Source organism: Canis lupus, chromosome 27 (assembly GCF_003254725.2).
Source record: "Canis lupus dingo isolate Sandy chromosome 27, ASM325472v2, whole genome shotgun sequence".
NCBI classification, from domain to species: domain Eukaryota; kingdom Metazoa; phylum Chordata; class Mammalia; order Carnivora; family Canidae; genus Canis; species Canis lupus.
The window spans coordinates 17,560,342-17,584,667 of NC_064269.1; the positions used below are offsets into that span (position 1 = coordinate 17,560,342).

The 24,326-nt window shown below is 43.0% G+C and overlaps 1 protein-coding gene across 7 annotated transcripts in view; it reads left to right on the forward strand.

Annotated features, from left to right (window-relative positions):
* Positions 1-16,368: 16,368 nt before the first annotated feature.
* CAPRIN2 (caprin family member 2) overlaps positions 16,369-24,326 on the forward strand; it is a 43,250-nt gene continuing 35,292 nt past the window's right edge. For 3 of the 7 annotated variants that reach the window (XM_049102968.1, XM_049102970.1, XM_049102972.1), the window contains exons 1-3: positions 16,374-16,556; positions 17,667-17,932; positions 19,857-19,919. In XM_049102968.1, the coding sequence (XP_048958925.1) occupies positions 17,681-17,932; positions 19,857-19,919 (315 nt within the window). In that variant the 5' untranslated portion in view covers positions 16,374-16,556; positions 17,667-17,680. Of the gene's footprint in view, positions 16,557-17,666; positions 17,933-19,856; positions 19,920-24,326 lie in introns of all 7 variants that reach the window. The other 4 variants (XM_049102973.1, XM_049102974.1, XM_049102971.1 and 1 more) reach the window with 3 other exon arrangements.

Sequence of the window (24,326 nt, forward strand, 5' to 3'; positions counted from 1 at the left end):
TCTGGCTTCGTTCTTAACATAATGTTTTCCAGGTTCACCCAAGTTGTAGCATATACCAGTACTTCCCTACTTTTATGATTAAGTTATATTCCATTGTATGTATGTATGACAATTTCTGCATATATTCATTGATGGGCATTTGAGTTGGTTTTATTTTTTGGCTATTATGAATAATGCTGCCATAAACATTTGTGTACAAGTTTCTGTGTGGATATATTTCATTTCTCTTGGGAATATACCTAGGAGTGGAATTGCTGGGTCATGTGGTAATTCTAAATAAAACTTAAAAAAAAAAAGATTTATTTGAAAGAGCGAGAGCGAGAGAAAGAGAGTGGACAGGTGAGGGAGAGAGAAATGCAAGAGGACTCCCTGAAAATGCAGAGCCCAATGCAGGCCTCTATCCCAAGACCCTGAGATGAGACCCAAGCTGAACCCAAGAATCAGGTACACATCCGACTGCACCACCCAGGCGCCCCTATATATAACTTTTTAAGGAATTTTCAGCATTGTTTAAGATAGAGAGTAAAGGGAAAAATAAATTCTCTTTAACAGTCTTCTGTGTCTCAGTATTCTGAAATGTTGGTGCCCTGAAACTTTCTCATTATCTATTACAAAGAATTAAAAACAGGCCTAAGGGGATGCCTGGGTGGCTCAGTGGTTGGGTGTCTGCCTCCGGCCCAGGGCGTGGTCCTGGAGTCCTGGGATCAAGTCCCACCTCGGGCTCCCTGTGAGGAGCCTGCTTCTCCTCCCCCTGCCTATGTCTCTCTGCCTCTTTCTGTGTCTCTCATGATTAAATAAAAAAAATCTTTTTTTTTTAAATTTTATTTATTTATGATAGTCACAGAGAGAGAGAGGCAGAGACACAGGCAGAGGGAGAAGCAGGCTCCATGCACCGGGAGCCCGACGTGGGATTCGATCCCGGGTCTCCAGGATCATGCCCTGGGCCAAAGGCAGGCGCTAAACCGCTGCGCCACCCAGGGATCCCTAAATAAATAAAATCTTAAAAAAAAAAACGGCCTAAGAAGAAAAAGATTGCTGTTATCTACAAACAATGCTCAAAGATTAGAAAAAGACATCTAAAAATTTGTTAGGCAAATAATAAAATAGTATTAGAGGTGAACAATCTTAAAAGAGATCAACCAAAACATTTCATAGTGATAAAAGGAACCTCAATCCAAGAGGATATAATAGTTATGACATTATGTGCAACCAGCCACAGGTCTATGATACACACAAATCAAAGGTAGATAGAGGGCAGCCCTGGTGGTCCAGCAGTTTGGCACCGCCTTCAGCCCGGGGTGTGATCCTGGAGGCCCAGGATTGAGTCCCACGTCGGGCTCCCTGCATGGAGCCTGCTTCTCTCCCCCTCCCTCTGCCTGTGTCTCTGCCTCTCTCTCTCTCTCTGTCATGAATAAATAAAATAAAAAAAATCTTTTTAAAAAAGGTAGATAGAACTATAAGGAAAAACAGACAAATTTATAATTTGAGATTTTATTATTTTTAATTAAAAAAAGATTTATTTGACAGATGGAGACAGCACAAGCAGGGGGAGAGGGAGAAGCAGACTCCCCACTGAGCAAGGAGCCCCATGAGGGGCTCTGTCCCAGGACCCTGAGGTCATGACCTGAGCTAAAGGCAGACCCTTAACTGACTGAGCCACCCAGGCATCCCTAGAATGAGATTTTATTTTATTTTATTTTATTTTATTTTTTTAATGTTTTTTTTGTTTTTTTTTTTAATTTTTATTTATTTATGATAGAAGAGAGAGAGAGAGAGAGGCGCAGAGACACAGGCAGAGGGAGAAGCAGGCTCCATGCACCGGGAGCCCGACGTGGGATTCGATCCCGGGTCTCCAGGATCGCGCCCTGGGCCAAAGGCAGGCGCCAAACCGCTGCGCCACCCAGGGATCCCTAGAATGAGATTTTAAATATACTTTTTTTGGAGACTGACAGAGGATATTTGTGAAAAATCAGTGTTTTGAGAATTCAACTGACACAATTAACAGGCTTCATCTAGCAGGTATATATGCAAATCTGAGCCAAATGCACTGCTTCCTAACCAGTAGTTTCTAAGCAGTTGTTTGGCACATGCATGGAGCTGAAGCCAAGATGCTTGGCTAGTGTTGCAGAAGGAATGCTGGCTGATGGTGCCAGGGAGTTGTGCTTTATTCTATCTCTATCAGCTTACTCAATGGCTTGGATCACTCAAGCCCTTGACCTCAAATTTCTCATCAGTAAAATTCATAGTTTTACTAAATTCAGTTAATCAGGCAAGTATATATACTGAGTGTCTAAGTTGACTCAGACACTAAGCCAACCGGGGGAATAAAATGTTAACCCAGACACAGTCTTTACCTTCAAGGAGCTCAGCTTACTGGTGAAAAGTTTTTTCTCATGCAGTGTACTTTTCCAAAGAAAAATGTGAAGTCGGGGTTCTTTAGAACCCTTCTTGCAGAGTAAGTGATGCCTCAGTGGAGACTTAAGCTTGCCTGTGAATGAGGTAGACAAATGGGGGGGGGGGGTGGAGGGGAAGCCTTCAGGCCAGGGGTCTGAGGTGTGCAAAGGCCCCAGATGAGGGAGAGCTTGGCCAGTCCAGGGAGTCAGTTCGCATGGTTGGAGGGCTTCATTCTAGCGGGAGGATAAGTAGCAGGTGGGTTGCAGAGAGGGCCCCCTCTGAAGAGGCCCTGTGAGTTTTCTCATGAATCTGGGCATTATGCTATAAGCAATGGGGAGCCATCGAAAGATTTCAGATGAAAGATATGGCAAGAACAGGTCCATTTCTGTATCGGTTAGGAAGGATGCTGTGTGTAAGTTTGGTTTTGAGGAGAATAACTACCATGACTCATTCTTCAGGTTACATATTGTTAATTATATTGAATCAAAGGCGGCAGGGAAACATACTTGTTTCTCATACCTATAACTTTGGATTGATGAATCAATGTTGAATGAATTTTATTTAAACCTACATTTATAAATATGTATATATAAACAGGCATACCTCATTTTATTGTGCTTCTATTGCACTTCATAGTTGTTGTTTTCTTTTAACAGACTGAAGGTTTGTGGCAATCCTGCATTGAGCAAGCCTATCCGTACCATTTTTTCCGAACAGCATCTATTCACTTTGTGTTTCTGTGTCACATTGTGGTAATTCTCACAATACTTCAAACTTTTTCGTTGTTACTATGTTTATTTGGGCGACCTGAGATCAGTGATTACAATGCACTGAAAGCTCAGGTGATGGTTAGCCTTTTATTTTATTTTATTTTATTTTATTTTTTATTTTTTATTTTTTTAAATTTTTATTTATTTATTTATTTATTTATGATAGTCACAGAGAGAGAGAGAGGCAGAGACACAGGCAGAGGGAGAAGCAGGCTCCATGCACCAGGAGCCCGACGCGGGACTCGATCCCGGGCCCCCAGGATCACGCCCTGGGCCAAAGGCAGGCGCCAAACCACCGCGCCACCCAGGGATCCCCGATGGTTAGCCTCTTAAAAGATACTTTTAATCTTAATAAACTATTTTATTAAAAGATTTTACTTATTTATTTGACAGAAAGAGAGAGAGAGAGAACACAAGTAGGCAGAGCAGCAGGCAGAGGGGGAGGGAGAAACAGTTTCCCCACTGAGCAGGGGCCTGCAGTGGGCCTCCATCCCAGGAGGAGACCTGAGCCGAAGGCAGATGCTTAACCAAGTGAGCCACCCAGATGCCCCCCCTTTTAAAAAATATTTTATTTATTTATTCATGAGAGACACAGACAGAGAGAGGCAGAGACATAGGCAGAGGGAGAAGCAGGCTCCATGCAGGGAGCCCGACGTGGGACTCATCCTGGGTCTCCGGGATCACACCCTGGGCCTAAGGTGGCACTAAACTGCTGAGCCACCCAGGCTGCCCAAGTGCCCCTTAACAAAACATTCTAAAATTAAGGTATGTACGTTGTTTTTTAGACATAATGCTATTATACACTTAGCAGACTACAGTTTCGTGTAAGCATAGCTTTTATACTGCCCTGGGAAACCAAAACATTCATTGGACTCATTTTATTGTGACATTTGCTTTATTGCGGTAATCTGCAACCGAACCCACAATATCTGCAAGGCATGCCTATATATAGCTATTACCACTTTAGCCTTGCCACTGGGCTCACTAGGGTAGACAGCCCAGGCCCTTTTATTTCAGACAGAGTTGCCCTTGGCTTTCCTTATCTGCCCACGAATACTTCCCATGTGCCTGACAGGTGGTAGTTGCTAAGGTCTGTCAGAGGAAAAGACTACCCCTCAGGGCCTAAAAGAAAGGCCAGATTGAATCCTTACTGAAGAACAGCCTTCTCCAGCGAAGCAAGGAGCTGATCTAGCTAGTGTTTGGGAAGTGTGGAGTCAGGGATTAGTGGAGTTTCAGAGGCGGGAGGGGGTTGATGCCCGCTGTGGAAACCTGCTTGTTGTTTAGACGAGAACAGTGTGAGCTGGCTGGCTTTCAAAAACTCGGGGCCATTTCTGGCTGACTTTCAGAAGTGTGCTCACTTAGGGAAGTTGCCATTGATTCATTAAACTGAGGCAAGCTGTTCAGAACTGGTTCTGGTGGTTCCTTGTCTCTCTAACTACAGGACATTTCATCTTTTCCTAGGAGTGTGGGAACTTCTTTATTTTCAGGTCTCAGCCTTGAAGAAAATTGTCATCTCTGTGGAGGATAGACATGCAAGTCACACAGAGATTCGGCCTACCAGAGAGGTTAAAAGCACAGGTTTCTTGTTAAACCTGAAAGATTGTATACGTATACTCGCATTCACCTCTGCTCCTTCCTGAATCTCCACCGAGATGACATTTAAGGGATTAAAATAGAGTTAAACCTCTGAGGAAGAAGAGAGCTGGAGGGGGGACAGCAGAAGAACAGTTGAGAGATGTCAATCAAAGTTTGAAAGCCAAAAAGCAGCTGGGCAATTACTAACTAATCTAGCCGACCAGAGAAAGCTGAAACCATGCTGCCTGCAGAGGGGAAACCAAGAAGCAAAACCTTGCTTTAGGAACCTAGAAAATCTCAGGAATCATGCAGCCAATTATCTCTGAAGGTAGGTTGAGAACAGGGCTGAAAAAAGAAAGATAGGTTGAAATTCTAAATGGAGCAGTTAGGTCCCAAATCCCTTCTCACACCACAGGCAACTGATCAATCTCCCTCTGCCCCAGGCAGAAAAGGGAAGGGTACTGGATGGAAGGACTCTGAGCAGTTAGGTCCCAAATCCCTTCTCACACCACAGGCAACTGATCACTCTCCCTCTGCCCAGGGGAAGAAAAGGGAAGGGTACTGAATGGAAGGACTCAGAGTTCAGGCAGGGGGGAATGGCAGGGAGCTCTGCAGAAAGCAGGGGGACTAAGTAGAAATCAGTATCTTGCAAAGTAAGATTCCCAAGCTTGTTCCCCTAACTTGATTCCCAGAATGCTGGCAGCCAGGCTGACTCTTGACAAGGTCAGGAACTGGAGGGAGAACTTAACCCTGGGGAAAAGGAGCACTCCAGGAAAAAGTACCTGGATGTGCAGACGCTTTTGAGAGGAAGTGTACTGTACCCCCCCATGAATGTCCCCAGGGAATACTTTTGCAAATAAAGTCTACTGCTCTGACCTCCCCCATCATCGGATTTTCTTGTTAGGTTTATTTATTTATTTATTTATTTATTTATTTATTTATTTATATTATTTATTTATTTATTTATTTATTTTCTTGTTAGGTTTAATGCCTCACCTTTTTTTTTTATATTATATTTATTTATTTGAGAGAGAGAGAAAGAGCATGAGCAGGGGGGAGGAGCAAGAGGAGAGGGAGAAGCAGACTCCCTGCTGGGGCTTGATCCTACAACAGTGAGATCATGCATGACCTGAGTAGAAATTAAGAGTGTGATGCTCAACTGGCTGAGCCACCCAGGTGCCCCAGGAAATATTCTTATTTTTAAATTTAATTTATTTTTTATTTAAATTCAAGTTAGTTAACATATAGTACAGTATTGGTTTCAGGAATAGAAATTTAGTGATTCATCACTTACATATAACTCCTAGTACTCATCCCAACAAAATATTCTTATTTTTAAAGAGGTAATTCACTGAATTTGTTCTGGCACAGACATCTGCTTTAAAGCTTTAATTAAAGCAGCATGGTTTTAAAAAGATTAGTTTCCAATAGGCTGAAAAATATCAACATTGTGGTGAGCGTGAGACATATTGGGGAACATTTAGATCAAGAAGTAGCTCAATTACTTTTGGGGAGGTAGAGCTTGCCCACCCTACTTTTGCCTGATTTTAATTTCAAACAAAGAGAAACCAAGGAAGGCATTTCAAATTGGACATCTGGAAAGGGACACTGGAAAGGGAAGTAGGGGAGTGATACAGAAAAAGTAAAACAGCTAATGAAAGGTCCATTATTAAGCTAGCGACTTTGTGGGAGAATTCTGGGAGATAATGCAACATATAAACTTCAGAACTACCCCACCTGAGGGATGAAGGACCTGAAAAGTCAGGGGTGAGGGCTGCTGTGTATGGGGGTGGGGAGCGGTAATTATCTGTGCACCTGACCTCACCCACAATCCCACAGAGCACCTTCTGCATTTGGGGATGGGAAGGGTAGGTCCTGAGGCACAAGGATGCAGATTCTCACAGTTGTAAATCACAGGAGCACACTGACAGGTCTTAGGAATGTGAGCAGGGCACATGGCAAATGGTACACAAGTTAATGAGGCTTAGGAAAACAGACCTCATTGTATGTTGCTGATGGGAATCTAAATGGTACTGCTTTTACTGGGGGTGGAGGGATTTGGAAACATTTATCAAAGTACGACAGATTCAGTAATTCTGTTTTTGTTTTGTTTTGTTTGGTTTTGTTTTGTTTTAGTAATTCTGCTTTTAAGGATTTTTCTTCTCCAGACACTCTCACAAATGTGCAAAATGGCACATGAGTAAGACTATTCATTGCGGCATTGTTTGTAAGAGCAAAAGGTTAGAAATACCCTTAAAATTCTTAACTAAAGAATGGGTTAGATGGGGCAGCCCCGGGGGCTCAGCGGTTTGGTTTAGTGCCGCCTGCAGCTCAGGGTGTGATCCTGGAGACCCGGAATCAAGTCCCACATCAGGCTCCTTGCATGGAGCCTGCTTCTCCCTCTGCCTGTTTCTCTGCCTCTGCGTGTGTGTGTGTGTCTCTCATGGCTCCTTTGACAGTGATATGGGATGATTGCAAAGATATTGCATTAGGTGGGAAAAAAAAAAAAAAAAAGCCAAGCTGAAGTGGTCTTTGTATGCAAACATTTGGCTAAAAGAGATGGTCATGGGAAAATATATGTGTGCATTCACCATATATGCACAAAAATCTATAGAAAGATACATAGAAAAAAAGAAAAGAAAGAAAGATACATAGAAAATGCTGGTGGCTTTGGAGGAAGGGAAGTGAGGATAAGCCGGAAGGGAGACATTTCCTTCTGCAGAGTGGCTGTGCTGCATTAGCTATTCAAAAGTAAAATTTAAATAATTTACAATGAACATTTTATCTTGAGGGCAGTAGGGAACTACTCAAATTTTGTTTTGATCTTTCACTGATGATAGAGAAGTGATGTGATCAGACCTGTTAGGACAGACTGGCAGTTAGGAGGGATGCAGGGGGCATCCCTGGGTGGCACAGCGGTTTGGCACCTGCCTTTGGCCCAGGGAGCAATCCTGGAGACCTGGCATCGAATCCCACGTCAGGCTCCCGGTGCATGGAGCCAGCTTCTCCCTCTGTCTGTGTCTCTGCCTCTCTCTCTCTCTCTCTCTGTGTGTGTGACTATCATGAATAAATAAATAAAATCTTTAAAAAAAAAAAAAAGGAGGGATGCAGGGCTTCAGGGAGCCAATGACCGAAGAAAGTAAAGGTAGGAAGAAAAGTTTCATTCCCAAACAATTCCAAACAACAGGGAAGATGATGTAGCTGTTCACCTCTCAGACAATGTACCTGGGTCCATGGGAGACTCGGTCTGAAGGTAATAAGCGATGGGATATGTATTGTGTTTTTAGATTCTGGATGTCCATATGGCATCCATGCATCACAGCAGCCTTTATCTTCTGCAAGTCAACTTGTCTGGAACTCACACATCTTCTTATACTAACTCTCACACACCAGGCCAATATTTCTCTTGCCCTAAATCATCCCCTGCCATGGGCAGCCACGATGGCCCAGCGGTTTGACGCCGCCTTCGGCCCAGGATGTGATCCTGGAGACACGGGATTGAGCCCCATCCCACGTCGGGCTCCCTGCATGGAGCCTGCTTCTCCCTCTGCCTGTGTCTCTGCCTCTCTCTCTGTGTCTCTCATGAATAAATAAATGAAATCTTAAAAAAAAAAAAAATCATCCCCCGCCAACTAGAAATCACTCTCTATAGTGTGAAGCCGCTCAAATTATTCAGACTAACCAATCCTAACCTGATTACTTTGCTCTGCTTTGTCTTTTCTGCAGAAACCCCAATTACAGCCCTGGCCTGTGCCTTCCCTTCACTCCTGTTTCTGCCTCTTCACCAAAACCTGATGCTTCCCACGTGGCCCTGTGTGGTGTGGCAGGCGCCCTGCTCATGGGAAATGTAAGTACCACGGATCTTCTTTCAAAGGCATTGACCTTTCTGTGCTGTCATTCAGTCACCTCCACAAATTAAAACCCCAAAGGTACAAATGAGACAATATCTCATTTTGCATAACAAACATCACTTGGTGCAAATTTTGGGGTCTAGAAGAGTGCAAAGAACCTCACACTGTTTTCTATCCAGGCTCCTCCTAGGAAATCTGAGACTCTGAACTCAACTGAGAAAGTAAGTGATGTAAGAAAATGAGAGAGCAAGATTGTTTTGTTTGTGGCCCAGTTACAGAATTAAACCCAGGTGAGACAAGGATTTCTGAGATAAGAAAGAATAAAAGACCCAGGAACCAATGAATTAAACCACCTGGCAGCTGCAACAGTTCCAATGCATGAAACATGAATTCTGGTCCCCCCAGGGGAAATTTTCATGGTTAGGGCTTTCCTTTGCTTTCTATGCTTCAATGCTCTCTGACATAAGAGTATATAAATTTCCACTTATGACAAAACTAAAACCAGAGTCCTTTAAAAAAAAAAAAAAAAAAGGATCCCTGGGTGGCGCAGCGGTTTAGCACCTGCCTTTGGCCCAGGACACGATCCTGGAGACCGGGGATCGAATCCCACGTCGGGCTCCCTGCATGGAGCCTGCTTCTCCCTCTGCCTATGTCTCTGCCTCTCTCTCTCTCTCTCTCTCTGTGACTATCATGAATAAATAAATAAAATCTTTAAAAAAAAAAAAAACAAACAAACCAAGAAACCCCAAACTTTATTAGGATAAAACCCACACACCATATGTGTTAGTTTCCTAAGACTGCTATATAACAAATTACTACCAACTAAGTGGCTTAAAACAACAGAAATTTATTCTCTCACAGTTCTAGAGACTAGAAGTCCAAAAATCAAGGTGTCAGCCTGGCCATGAGCCCTCCAAAGATTCAGGTTAAGAATCCCTCCTTGCCTGTTCCTCTAGTTTCTGGTGGTTGTCAGCAATCTGGTTAGCTCTAAGGTTTTATTTTTATTTTTTTAAAGATTTTATTTATTTATTCACAAGAGACACACACAGAGGCAGAGACACAGGCAGAGGGAGAAGCAGGCTCCATGCAGGGAGCCTGACTTGGGACTCGATCCCAGGATTCTAGGATCACGCCCCAAGCCAAAGGCAGATGCTCAACTGCTGAGCCACCCAGGCATCCCACTATCTCTGTCTTTGAATGGCTTTCTTTTCCATTTCTCCTCAGTGTCTTCAAGTTTCTCTCTTCTAATGAGGACACCATTCGATTTGGGGCTCACCCTCATCCAGTATGATCTTACCTTAACTTGATTATATCTGCAAAGACCTTATCTCTAAGTAAAGTAAGGTTCTCAGGTACTGGAGGTTAGCACTTCAACATATCTTTTTTTTTTTTTTTCCAACATATCTTTTTGGTGGACACAAATCAATCTGCAACACTGTACAATTCACTCACTGAAAGTTTACAATTGAGTGGTTTTTAGTATATTCACAAAAGTATGCAACCATGACCACTCTCAACCTTAGAACATTTTCATCACCCCACCAGGAGACCCTGTACAGTTAGCGGTCCCTCTTCATTTCCCCTCTAAAACTACCTACAAGGGAATCCCTGGGTGGCACAGTGGTTTGGCGCCTGCCTTTGGCCCAGGGCGCAATCCTGGAGACCCGGGATTGAGTCCCATGTCGGGCTCCCTGCATGGAGCCTGCTTCTCCCTCTGCCTGTGTCTCTGCCTCTCTCTCTCTCTCTCTCTGTGACTATCATAAATAAATAAAATCTTAAAAAAAAAAAAAAAACTACCTACAAGCCCTAGACAATCACTAATTCTTTTTTACTGTTGAATAATATTCCTTGGTATGAATATACCACATTTTATTTCTCCACTCATCAGCTGATGGGCATTTGAGTTGTTTCTCCCTTTTGGTTATTTGAATAATGCTGCTATGGAAATGTGTGTTTAGAGTTTTGTGTGGAGATAGGTTTTCATTTCTGGTGGTATAGATAGCTAGGAGTATATACTTGGCATTGCTGGGTCATATGGAAACTATGTTTAACTGAGGAACTCCCACACTGTTGTCCAAAGTGGCTACACCATTTTACATTCTCACCAGTAGTGTATGAGAGTTCCAACCAATTTATCCACATCCTTGTCAACATTTGTTATTATCTATCATTTTAATGGAGCCATCCTTGCAGTTGTGAAGTGGCATCTCACTGTGTTTTGATTAGAATTTCTTTGAAGAACAGTGATGTTAAGCATCTATTCATGTACTTATTGGCTATTTGTACATCTTTGGAGAAATTCCTAAATCAGATTTTTTACCCATTTTTAAATTGGTTTGTCTTTTTATTATTTATTTATTTAAAAAAGATTTTATTTATTTATTCATAAGAGACACACAGAGAGAGAGAGGCAGAGATGTAGGCAGAGGGAGAAGCAGGCTCCATGTAGGGAGCCCAATGTGGGACGCAATCCTGGGACTGTGGGATCACACCCTGAACCCAAGGCAGGCACTCAACCGCCGAGCCATCCAGGGATCCCTGTCTTTTTATTATTTAGCCTAAGAATTCTTCATGTATTCTTAGATAAAAATATATAAGGGGTACAAGGGTGGCTCGGTTAAGCTTCCAGGTCTTGATCTCAGGATCGTGAGTCACTGGATGTGGAGCCTACTTAACAAAAAATAGTAAAAAAAAATGAAAAAATATATATTGTATATAACACAACAATATATAATGCAATATATGTTACTGGTGATACAAGTGCTTTTTAAAAAAAAAAATTATTTATTTATTTATTCATGAGAGACAGAGAGGCAGAGACACAGGCAGAGGGAGAAGCAGGCTCCATGCAGGGAGCCTGATGTGGGACTGAATCCTGGGACTCAGGGATGACGCCCTGCGCCAAAGGCAGGCGCTCTACTGCTGAGCCACCCAGATGTCCCGGAGATACAAGTACCTTATCAGGTATGCGATTTGCAAATATTTTTCCAATTCTGTGGATTGTCTTAATTTTCTTTTTTAATACAATATTATATTCACATTTATGTAATATAACGGAAATACAAAGGAAAAAGCTAAGGTTGTCTCAATAATAAGGGATAGAGCTTGCTTTTTTTTCAACTTTTTAAAAAGATGTTATTTATTCATGAAAGACATAGAGAGAGGCATAAGGAAAAGTAGGCTCCATGCAGGAAGCCCCATGTGGGACTGGATCCCAGGATGCAGGGATCACGCCCTGAGCCAAAGGCAGACACTCAACCTTAACCACTGAGCCACCCAGGCATCCTGGAACTTAAATCCTTTTAACATTATCTATTGACATCACCACTGAGTAAGGATTATTGATAACATCTTTAAGGATTTACTTCTTCTTTGGGATCTGGTTATTCTTTGTTGGTCACAAGTAGCTGTTGATAACTAGACACCCTCCCCACCCACGCCTCAGGGTAGGGTGGCCTAGTTTGTTCCTTTATCATCTCTGGTTTCCTTACACCTCGGCATTTTTGGGATTTTTGTGAGCCGGCTTCCCAGGCCCCCTACCTAGCCCTGCCTAGCCCTGGTTGTCCCTAACTCATTATTATCCAGACATTTTTAAAAACTTCACATAATATCATGTTAATTAATATTCTGTAAAAAGATTATTTTATATCTGGTTTTCCTCAGGCTATCAGTAGAAATGCTGGTCTCTGTTCTGCCAGAAAAGCATCAAATGAAGATACCTCCGTGAAGGATATGTTTACATGGCCCCTTACCAAGAGATATGCTTTTAACTTTTTTCTAAAAAGATTTTATTTTTAAGTGATCTCTATACCCAAAGTGAGGGTCAAACCCACAGCCCCAAGATCGAGAGTTGCATACTGCACTGAGCCAGCCAGCTCCCTCAAAATATGCTTTTTCATAAATGAAGTCCTTAAAAACACTGTTAAGCAGGTATTATTATCTCTGCCTTAGAACTCGAGGACCCGAGGCCTCGAGGGAATTTGGGTAACTTATTCAAAAGATCACCCAATTAAGTAAGGGGCAGAAGTCAGAATGAGATCTAGTTTTGTGTGGCTCCAAAGTCTGTGTTGTTGACACTTTACAATATTTGGAAGTTGTACAGAAACTGTATATTTATGGGGTTGATATTATTGACCACACACACATTCACAAGTCCTATACTGATTATTTCTCTACCGAGAATTTTTATTTCATATATATATATATTTTTTTCATATCTCTATACCCAATATGGGGTTCAAACTCATGACCCCAACTGAGCCAGCTAGGTGCCCCAAGCATTTTTATTTCAAAGGGATTCAAACGTGAAGCACTATTAGTGCATTTAATTTCAATAGTAGAAAAGCAGTATAAACCAAACCACTGGGAATGTGGTACTATGATTTTTTTGTGTGGTACTATAATTTTATGAAAAAATATGCCCACACGAATATTAACTTTAGAAGCTAGAGGAATTCTCTCAAAAATGCCTGAAACTATTGTGGCAACTATTTTTCTGCCTGAAGTCAATATTGGCTAGTCCTTTATTTTCATAAGTTTCTCTCCTCAGATATTTGAAAAGACCCCTTATGAATCTTGAAATCATGTGAAAGTTCAGTATTTTAAACAATTTTACTTTGTTAAATGTTCCCTAAGAATTCCTTTCTTTCAGACAGCCCGGGTGGCTCAGTGGTTTAGTGTCGCCTTCAGCCCAGGGCATGATCCTGGAGTCCTGGGATCGAGTCTCATGTTGGATTCCCTGCGTGGAGCCTGCTTCTCCCTCTGCCTGTGTCTCTGCCTCTCTCTCTGTCTCTCGTGAATAAATAAATAAAATGTTAAAAAAAATAAAAAAAGAATTTTTCTCAGTCTTCTTATTTTTCTTGATCCTTTTTCTTTTTCCATGTTAATACTTTGCAAAACCTTGTAGAGGTTTTGAAACAGATTTCTTTCTCCTCCCTTCTTTTCTTTTCTTTTCTTTTCTTTTCTTTCTTTTCTTTCTTTAAAATTTATTCATTAGAGAGAGACAGAGGGGCAGAGACCTAGGCAGAGGGAAAAGCAGGGCTCCATGCAGGGAGCCCAATGTGGGACTCTATCCTGGGACTGGATCCTGGAATTAGGATCACGCCCTGAGCTGAAGGCAGAGGCTCAACCGCTGAACCTGAACCACCCAGGCGTCCCTTGAAGCAGATTTCTTGTTGAGAAGCAGAATTCTATCATCTGTAACTAAACCTCTAAGATCATTTCTTGAATCTCCACTCATATGCTACCAGCTTCAGCATCCTTTGGTGAATTAATCTCTCCAGTTTCAACAATATGAAGCTACATTAATTTTAAGTGACTGCCCAGTATAACCTTCCCTGCAGGAACCATACATTTGCCAGACAATGCATATTTAAAACCTTCATTTTCAAAGGTTGTAAAGTTTGGCTGTTTTTATAGATATCAAACAAACCATCCATTATAAGTCTTTAGCATTTTTGTTTTTCTATTTTACTGAGTTGGTTGTTTTTGCTACTTATTACTGACAGCTTTCACTGAATTCCCACTCAGCTCCAAGAGAGCAGGTGTACATTTTTCTCACTCACCATTATATACCTATCACCCAACACATAGCAGATGCCTAATATTTGTCTCCCTTCAGGTTTATTGAGATATAACTGACATGTAATGATAAATATTTGTTGAATGAATGAATGTATGTATTCTTTCCCTATGGATTGGAAAGGACATTTAAAAAAATCACATTTTAAATATATTATTATTTTTATTTTATTTTATTTTATTTTTTTATTATTTCTTTGCTAAGCTTGGAGGTGACTTTCCGCAAATACTGTCTCATAGGTGGTAAGACAAATCAAGGTACTGTAGAAAATAGGGAGTCGGGGAGGGGAAAACCGACAATAAATTTGTGCTTTGGGCATGTTGTTCCAAAATAAGCCAGATTCACTGGCTTAAGAGATCTTCTCTAGCAGGAAAGCTTTCTGAATCACTTTTTTTTCTCTTTTTCGGAAGACATTACTTCAACATTATCTACTGAGGTACAATCTCCTGCAAATGTTATGTTATGCTTTATACAGACTGTACCTTACTGGACTTGAAATTTAATTATTTTTGTTTTTGTATTCTTTCTTGATTAATTTTCTGAATCCATTTTAGGAAATAAATCCATACAGAATTACTCCAAATTATGCCATTTAATGGAATATTTAGGACCTACGGCCAGATCTATATGACTCAAGGGATAGTTTTTTTTTTCTGGTCAATTAGAAGGCAATTATTTCATGATTAATATGCCTGAAATACCATTCTCAGGTATTGGTTCAGGCTACAGCAGTCATAACCTGTGCTGTAACTTTGTGGCTTCCTATTATTTTATTTTAAAGATTTTATTATTCATTCATGAGAGAGACACAGAGAGAGAGAGAGAGAGGCAGAGACACAGGCAGAGGGAGAAGCAGGCTGCATGCAGGGAGCCTGATGTCAGACTGGATCCCAGGTCTCCAGGATCACGCCCTGGGCTAAAGGCGGCGCTAAACCGCTGAGCCACCCGGGCTGCCCTTGTGGCTTCCTATTAATCCAAAAGCGTGTCCTTCACATTAAAAAAAAACTATATCCAGTTTGTTGGTTTCTCTTCATGTTCAGAAGTTCCTGTTCTCTCTAGTTACAAACAATGAAACAAACGTACAGTCGAATATTTGTCTGACCCTCAAGGTCACATATGGGATTCAGAGATTCAAAGCTAAAATGCAACATTAAAGGTACAATTTCTTCAGGAGGGATAATAAGCTGCAAACACTGTATCAAGGAATGTTAAAAATCGTGCTAGTTTTTGTGTGGGCTTGACTAACACTTTTAAAACTAGACCTTTGTTTCTTTGTATTTTGGAATCTCCTCTATTCTTTTCTTGCTAGTCTAAATACATTTAATCAGAGCCTCAGGGACGGGACCTAAATAGGGCCTAATAGCTGGACACATGTTGGGGCCCAGATGTGGCTGGGTGGTTTTTCTGCCCCCCACCCCCCTTACTCGTTTGGTATGAGAAACACCATGCCTTCCTTCAGAAATACTGATGTTTCCAGTCTTTTCATTTTATGCAACCTGATCAAGATTGTTGTCTTTTCTCTGACCGCAAACAGATCCACCTGCTTCGAAGCAGCAAATGACACAGCCTTAACAGACATAAATCTTACACTGAGGGTTGCGCGGAGTCACTCACTCTGTTTTTTTATTTTTTATTTTATTTTATTTTTATTTTATTTTATGGCAATGGTGACTGGGGGCATCCTGCTCCCACAGGCGGAGTCCTTTCTGAAGAAACAGTGCTCTCCCCCCCATCCTGCCGGGAAGGATGGAATCCGGGAGGACGTTCCAAGAAGGAGCGAGCGCCTAAAGCCCCGGAGGCTCCCGCTCGGCTCGCCGGCATCCCATCAAGGGCGCGCTGCCCTTTTCCGACGATGGAGATCACCTGCTCAAGGTCGCGCCTGCACTAGTCGCCGCGCGCAATCAGCAAGGTCGGGCGGGGCCGCTGGGGCTGCCGGCGACGCGCAGGGCCCACCTGGAGCCCCGCCGTCTGCGCGAGCGCGGGGAGGACGCGCCCCCTGGCGACCGACTCCGCGCCGCAGCCGGGCCGGGACCGCACGACCTCGGGGGCCGGGACCCGCGGCGAGACGGCGGCGGCGGGCCCGGGGGCACCGGAAGGGGGCGGGGCCGGGCGGCCCGAGGCTGCGCGTGCGGGCGGGCGGGCGGGGGCGGGGCGCGCCTATATAAGCCCCGCGCGCGGCGGAAAGGGCGGGCCTGGGCGAGAGCGGCTGAGTCGGCGGAGCGCCCGGCGCCGCAGACGCCGCCCGCGAGGACAGGGAGGGAGCGGGAGGAGGCGGGGGAGGAGACGCGAGTGCGGGGTGGCGCCGGTCCACCTCCGCAGCTCTCCTGGCTCCCGCCGGCTTTCGGAGGCGGGCCCGGGCTGCGGCGGCGGCAGCGGCCTGCGGAGGTGAAGCCGGGCTGCGGCGGCCTGGGGCGCGGGGCGGCGCGGCGCGGTGGGCAGGGCGAGGCGAGGCGAGGCGAGGCGAGGCGAGGCGAGGCGGCCGCCGCGGGCAGGAGGTGCAGGGGCGGCTCGGCATCCCCGGGGCGGGGCCGGAGGGGGCAGGTGGCCCGGGCGGCCTCCCCGGACGCCCCTGCAGAAGCGGCTCCGGGAACTGCCGTGGGGAGGGCGGGGGTCGCTGCGCGCGCCCCGGGGCGAGGGGACCCTGCGGGGACGAGGATGCGCGCCGGCGTGCGCGGGGCCCTCCCGCCCTTGGCCTCGGGGGTGCCCCGCAAGAGGCTGCGGCGGGCGGGGGCGGGGAGCCCTGGCGCGGCGTAAGCGGGAACCTTCACGCGGGTGCGGCCTCAGGGCTTGCGGCTTAGTCTAAACCGGAGCAGAAAGGCCACGCGGGGCCTCGCAGGTACCTCGCTGCAAACGTCCAGGTAGCGACGGACTTGCCCTGCAGGCCCCGGAGCTGTTTAAAGGGGAAGTTTAGGGGTCGTGTTCTAGAAGCTTGCTCCTTGGTTAGCGAGTGAGGCTCCACGAGAATTGTGTGAGTTGTGTGTTCGGGGTGGGGGTTTTCGTGTAAATGGCGTTGTTTGTAACTGGGTTTGGGGCTGGCGGGGAGGGATAATGGGAAGAGGGTTGAAAGGCTGCCGAACGGTCCTAATGGGGAGAGCCTGTTTATTTATTTTATTTTATTTTGTGTGTGTGTGTGTGTGTGTGTCATCGTTTGACCATGGAAATTATTCAGAATGTGGATGGCCGAGACGAGAAGAGAGGAGCTCTGATGCCCTTGCTTGATTTAGCAGTTCTCCCTCCGTGGAAAGTTGAATTTCTGGAAACGTCCCCCGTCTTGTAGATTTTTGCCTGCGTAAAGGCGCTAGGGCTTGGCACTTAATCGCCTTAAAAGTAGTGAGATGGAAGCATAGTACCTAAAGCATCACTGGGTTTTGAGCTCGCTCCTGTGGAAGAGAATTCGGGAGAGTGGGTCTAGACTTCTCAGGGAACTTAAAGCTTTGCTTGTAGTCTTAATTTTCTTGTACACCTAACTTTTTTTTTTTTTTTCCCTTGCTTCAGCTTCATCTGTTTCAATGGTGCAACTCTCTTCATCTCCTTTTGGTTACCAGTCACCTTCAGGCCATTCAGAGGAGGGAAGAGAGGGGAATATGAAGTCAGCCAAGCCCCAAGTGAACCACAGTCAGCATGGGGAAAGCCAGCGGGCCATGAGCCCCTTGCAGTCTACTCTCAGTTCTGCTGCCTCTCCTTCCCAAGCATATGAGACCTATATTGATAATGGACTCATATGCCTTAAACACAAAATTAGAAACATCGAGAAAAAGAAGGTAACCTTCCCTCCCCCCATCCCCTCAATGTGCCATCTTTAATAAGGGTCAGGGAACAGGCATTTTTACTTGCTGTCAAGGCTCATAGGTATTCTTTCCTGAAAGATGTAAATTAATCTTGGGATTTGGTGGCTGAAAACCTACAAGCAGGTTAAATATTGGGTACATTAAACGTTTTCTATTTGCTTTTTCAGTCTAAATAAAAATATTGTTCATAGTAAAATTATTATGCCTGCTGCTGTTGAAATACTTGAAGAGCTAGCAACTTTAGATCAGATTCTTTGAGTGTAGAATTGTTTCTTTTCATAGATGAGTAATAGCCTGATTTTTTCTTTAGCTTGTTTTCCTTGTGACTTTCTGCAGCAGTTGATATTGCAGTATAACTGCTGCAGTCATTGGAAGCCTCAACGATGGTAGAGCCAGAAAATATTTTAGCACTAATTCTTGTGTTGCTAGGTGATCGTTTGCGATTGGTGGGTGAAAGCATTGTAGAAAACCTTATAAAGAGACTCATTATCAGCCTAACCTTACAGTAAATGCTGATGTAAAGATCCAACTCATTCCTCATTTCCTGAGTCATGTAGCCTGTGAAACAGGACTGCACGTTGCTTTGTTGTGTCATGATTCTTTTTTGCTTGTGATAATAAAGTGAGTGATTGACTATCTGGGCCCGGGAACTCTTTAACATATTTTTATTCTACGACCTAGTTAAACCTTAGGAAAGTTAGCTTTTAACGGAGGAGTGTAAGATTTTTCAGAGTCTAGTTGACTCTGTTTCTTTTCCTCCCTTTCTCCCCACCAGGAAGATAGTGAAGAAAGACCAGTTACTAGTAGCTTCTCTGTAGCTCTAGCTCTCACCAGTTGTCTTTTGAATGCATGTACTTGATCACAAGTGTGATAAGGTGAGTGTGCCTGGGTCAGCACAAATTCCCTGCCACATGGGAAACTAGTCAAAAGATCTATTCAGAGCAGGATCTGTTGATGGAGACTCAATGTCTTCCTCCCAGGCGGAGGAACTACATATATTCGTATATTTGTGCTCTCCAGCTTAACTATAGTACTTCTTTAATTTTGAATACTTATCTGGTCAGTACCAATGCTTTTGTTTCAAGCTTTTGAGTAAGCACTTTAAAGCTATAAAGGCAATATGGGAGGAGCCTAAATGTTGCTTATAGAATACCATAGTGGGGCATGTCATTCTTATAGGGGCAATAAATGCAATTTGTTCTGTATTTACTGAAATACCAAATTTAATATGAAAAGCTTTGAGTTAAAGCTTTCATAATGATAGAGAAAAATATCTTTTACATTTCTGTACTTCCATTATGAAGCTTGCTATTGGACAAATGCCACCTAATTCAACAGGTAACTAATAGTTTAGGCATGAAGTTGGAGCAGGTTTTGTCAGTCTAAACACTGTTTTACATTTTGTGCCAGATGATTCTTGGTTTGGGGGAGGGGCGATCCTGTGGATTGTGCGATGATACGCAGCATCCCTGGCTTCTAGCCACAAGATTCCTGTAGCATTCTCTACCTCCCTACCACCCTCCAATTAGTGACAACCAAAAATATCTCCACACATTCCCATAGATCCCTGGGGGTCAAGAATTGTCCTTGATTGAGCACCACTGGATTAGGGGCATATGATTAACTAGCTAAGTCCCTATGTGTTAAATAGTCTGATTATAGAGGCCAGGAAGATAAAAAGTTTTATTATTTAATTTTTCTAATTCCAGACTAATGTTTGTGTGTAACATTTTTTTCTCTGACTGGACTATACCTATAGTTGCTGCTTGCCTTGCAGTAAACTCGTATTCTTAGATTGATAGTTTACTTCAAGAACTTTGTTTTCATAAGAAGCAGTCTAGTATGTTCTTCAGAATTTTATATCAGACTATAGTAGATACAAGTTTCTCTTTTGTAGCTCAAACTGGAAGACTACAAGGATCGCCTGAAAAATGGAGAGCAACTTAATCCAGACCAGTTGGTAAGTGGCTTATGATCCTTTGATCACACTTGGTGTTTTTTTTTTTCCTTAATAAAACTAGATGGGTTTGGTGAGACCAAAGATATAAGGCCAATAAAGAACAGTGAAAATCCACTGGATTTTTCAAAAGGCTTTGTCTTCTTTACCTATGAGATCTTTTGCACTAGCAGATGGAATAGGTTGGGGGTGTGGTTGGTGAGAGTGAAAGTGTAGACATCACTAAGAGTCAACATATGAATTTATTTTTAAAAGGTTTTATTCACGAGAGACACACAGAGGTGCAGAGACAAACGCAGACACGCAGAGGGCAAAGCAGGCTCCATGCAGGGACTGTGGGACTCATGTGGGACGGTCCCAGGTCTTTCAGGATCACACCCTGGGCTGAAGGCAGCGCTAAACCCCTGAGCCACCCAGGGATCCAACAAATGGATTTAAATGAAACTTTTGCTAGGGTGGGCTGAAGAAGTAGAGGGAAGGCTAGCTTTTTCCCCCCCACTGTTCACTGATTTATTCTAAACCAGTCATCTTTCTCCTCCAAAATGTAAAAGGATATTCATTCTAGCTTGCTTGCTTAGGTTTTCTCCTTTTGCCCCCCCCCCCCTCCCCTTTTTTTTGCTTCCCCTTAATTCCTTTTGTGTTCTGCCTACTTTTCTACCCTGGATTGCCATGTCACCTCTCAGGAGGCATGTTTATCTGATATCTGGCCTTTTGCCTTTTTTTTTTTTTTTAAACCTTCCTGTAACAGAGTATATAACTTTTATATATAACTTTTTTTTAGTATTTGCAACTTGTAAAAATATTTAACTTGTCTATGGTATACCTGGTAACTGCAAGTTTTATCTAATGTGGTGAAAGAGTTTGCAATATGGAAATGAAGAAAACGCTTAATGTTTTCTTGATCACATCTCTGGGTAAGAAGGGACAAAATTAAGTTGCTTTACAGAGTCTGGATCTGTTTTCTCGTTTTTTTCAGCTAAGGTTTTTGGTTGTGTATCTGAGATAGTGGCATTCAAGGTCTTTTCCCTTGCCATATTGACTGCTCTTCACTGACCTAGAATTTTTGTGATGTAGTAAATTATAATTTTGCTGAGGCACAGATTTGAATTGTGTGAGCTCTGAGAATGATGTGCTCACATAGCTGGTGAGAGGACTTAACTGGACATCCAGCATTTCAATATAGCTTTGTTTTCAAGTAGTCATGGTATGTTCTATAACTTCTGAAGTGATAATTCTCTTTGTGTAAATATCCTTGAAGGAAGTGTTCTGTTATAGTATTTGATTTTTGGGAAATAGGGAGTATAGGAATAGGGAAGTTGGTGGTTTTCATGGTAGCTCTGAGAAATGTCAAGGACGTGCTGTATTTTAGAGTTACAGCCTTGCAAACTGTAATCTCAGTATTTCATTACTGTTTTCATACTACATGTTGCTTTTATAGTATTAACTTTGAATTCTCAAGTTAAATGCTGACAGCTGCCAAATTTGTATTGCCAGTAGATATGTCTTTGAAATTCTAGATTCCTATGTTCATTTGCCTATTTGGCTGGCATCTCCTGACTTCACCCTGCCCCCCAAAACCTGTTCCTCTAATCTTAGCGATGTCAGTTAATGGCTTAAGGAACTAGGGTGGAGTTGGCCAAAACCTGTGGAGAATTTCTCATCTTCTGATACCACACATCTAGCCCATTAGCAAGGTCACTTCTACCTTCAAGGTAAATCCGGAAATTGGCCATTTCTCATTCCGCTTCTGCCGCCTCATCTTTCATCTACATTCCTGTAATAGCTTCCTCAGGTTTTTATATTTCTGCTCTTCAAGCCTGTTCTCAATATGATAGCCTCAGTAATCCTGTTCAGATGCAAGTCAGTTGGACATTATCCTCTGTTCAGCTCTGTTGCTTCCTATCATGGTGGCAAAATGTTCTTAACTATGGCCTACAAAGTCCTACAAAAGATGCTCCCTATTTCCTTTTGCATCTTTATTGTATTTTCTGCACTTGCATCCTTTGCTACCTTCATTCTGGCTACACTGGCTTTCTTGCTGTTCCTTAAACATCTGAAGCACACTTGAGCTTCAGGGCTTTTGCATGTGCTGTTCTTCTGCCTGGGATACTTTTTCCCCAGGTGTCTAAGTGGCTCAATTTTCAACCTCCTTCAGCTTTTTATTTGAAGGTTATCTTAGTAAGACTTGTCCTGGCCACATGATACCTCCATTCCTTCAATCACATTCCTTAGCTTGTTGCCTTGCTTTAATTCTCTCTCTTTTTTTTAAGATTTTTATCTATTCATAAGAGAGGCAGAGCAGAGGAAGAAGCAGGCTCCATGCCCGGATCCTGATGGGGGACTTGATCCTGGAACTCCAGGATCACGCCCCGGGCCAAGGGCGCCAAACCGCTGAGCCACCCAGGGATCCCATATTTTATTTATTTATTTTATTTTTATTTATTTATTTATTTATTTATTTATTTATTTATTTATTTATTTATTTATTTATTTTTCATATTTTATTTTTTAAAAAAATTGTTAATTTGAGAGAGCATGAGCCTGGGGGAGGGCAGAAGCAGAGGGAGAAGCAGACACCACTGAGTACGAGCCCTATGCCGAGCTCAATCCAGGACCCTGAGGTCATGACCTGAGCTGAAGGCAGATGCTTGACTGAGCCGCCTGGTGCCTCAGAAATTAGGAAATATTTTATTTTATTATTTTTAAAGATTTTATTTATTTATTCATGATAGAGGCAGAGACACAGGCAGAGAGATACAGGCTCCATGCCGGGAGCCCGACGAGGGACTACATCCCGGGAATCCAGGATTGCGCCCCGGGCCAAAGACGGGCGCCAAACCGCTGAGCCACCCAGGGATCCCCCAGGAAATATTTTAAAAGACAGTTTTTCTTTTCATCTTATCCTTCCTCTGTTCAGTTCTTATGAAGTACAGTAGTCTTTTATCTGTGGTTTTGCTTTCCCTGGTTTTAGTTACCTGTGGTCAGCCATGGTCTGGAAGCAGAAGATCCTCCTCCTGTTGTGTGTTCAGACGATCAATAGTAGCCTAACATTACATCACAGTGCCTATGTCCTTCACCTCACTTCATCTCATCATGTAGGCATTTTATCATCTCCCATCATGACAAGAAGGGGGACTGCAGTACAGTGAGATATTTTGAGAGACCACATTCATAAAACTTCTGTTACTGTGTAGTGTTATAATTGTTCTCTTTTGTTATTGTCAGTCTTTACTGTGCCTGATTTATAAATTAAACTTCATCAAAGGCATGTGTGGATAGGGAAGGGAAGAACAGTATATATATATGGTTAAGTACTGTCTGGTTTCCAGGCATCTACTGTGGGGTCTTGGAACACATCCTTTGTAGACAAGGGGGAATTACGGTAATGATTGCTAGTAGATTATTAGGTATCTGTCCAGGGTTTTTTTTTAAGATTTTATTTATTTGAGAGAGTAAGAGCAGAGAGCAGGGGGAGAGGCAGAGGGAGAAATAGGCTCCCTGCCCATTTGTTATAATTGAACGTAGGTCTCTGTCTCATGAATAAATAAAAATCTTTAAAAAAATTTATTTGCAGAGATTGGGACAAAGTAATTTTTGGTAAAAGTCTGTTTCTGTGTTACTTTCTAATTTTGTGTGGTTCTATTTTTCTCAGTTTACTTTTAAGATTTTATTCATGACAGAGAGGCAGAGACACAGGCAGAGGGAGAGGGAGAGAAGCAGGCTCCATGCCCAATGTGGGACTCGATCCTGGGACTCCAGGATCATGCCCTGGGCCTAAGGCAGGTGCTCAACCACTGAGCCCCCCAGGTGTCTCGACCCTATGTTATATTTAATACATAATGCAAAACTCATTAAATAATACGGAATCTTTTCCACTTTGTAGTCCCACAGCAATTGGCCTAGTCAAGGCATACCACTCAAATGTTACATAGGCTTCCTAATTAATATTCTTGACTTGAGACTTTCCTTTTCAGTTCACTAGGCCTACTCCTGCTAGTGTTCTGTTTTCGAAACAAATCCCGGTATATAATAATATTCAAATGTTTTAAAGTTCTATTTATAATCTGTAGCATATTTGAGGCTAAAATCATGTTCTAAACTGCCTTTTGTTAATTCAGCAATTATAAATTAAGTATTTACACTGGGAGGCTCTGTGCTTAATGAGAGGGTTATAACCTAAGGAGCAAATGTAATCCTTGCCTTCATGGTTATAGTGTGATGGAAAAGAGAGGTAGGAAATAACTAAATATAAATGTAATGGATGTTAGGGTGAAGTACAGAGTGAAAATGGATTGTAATGAGGATTCTAACCTAGTTTGGAGAATTGAGGACAGCTTTCTTGAGAAAGAAGTGCTTTAGTCAAGACCTAAAAAATGAATAGGACTTAGCAAATTAAAAGGGGAAAGGAGG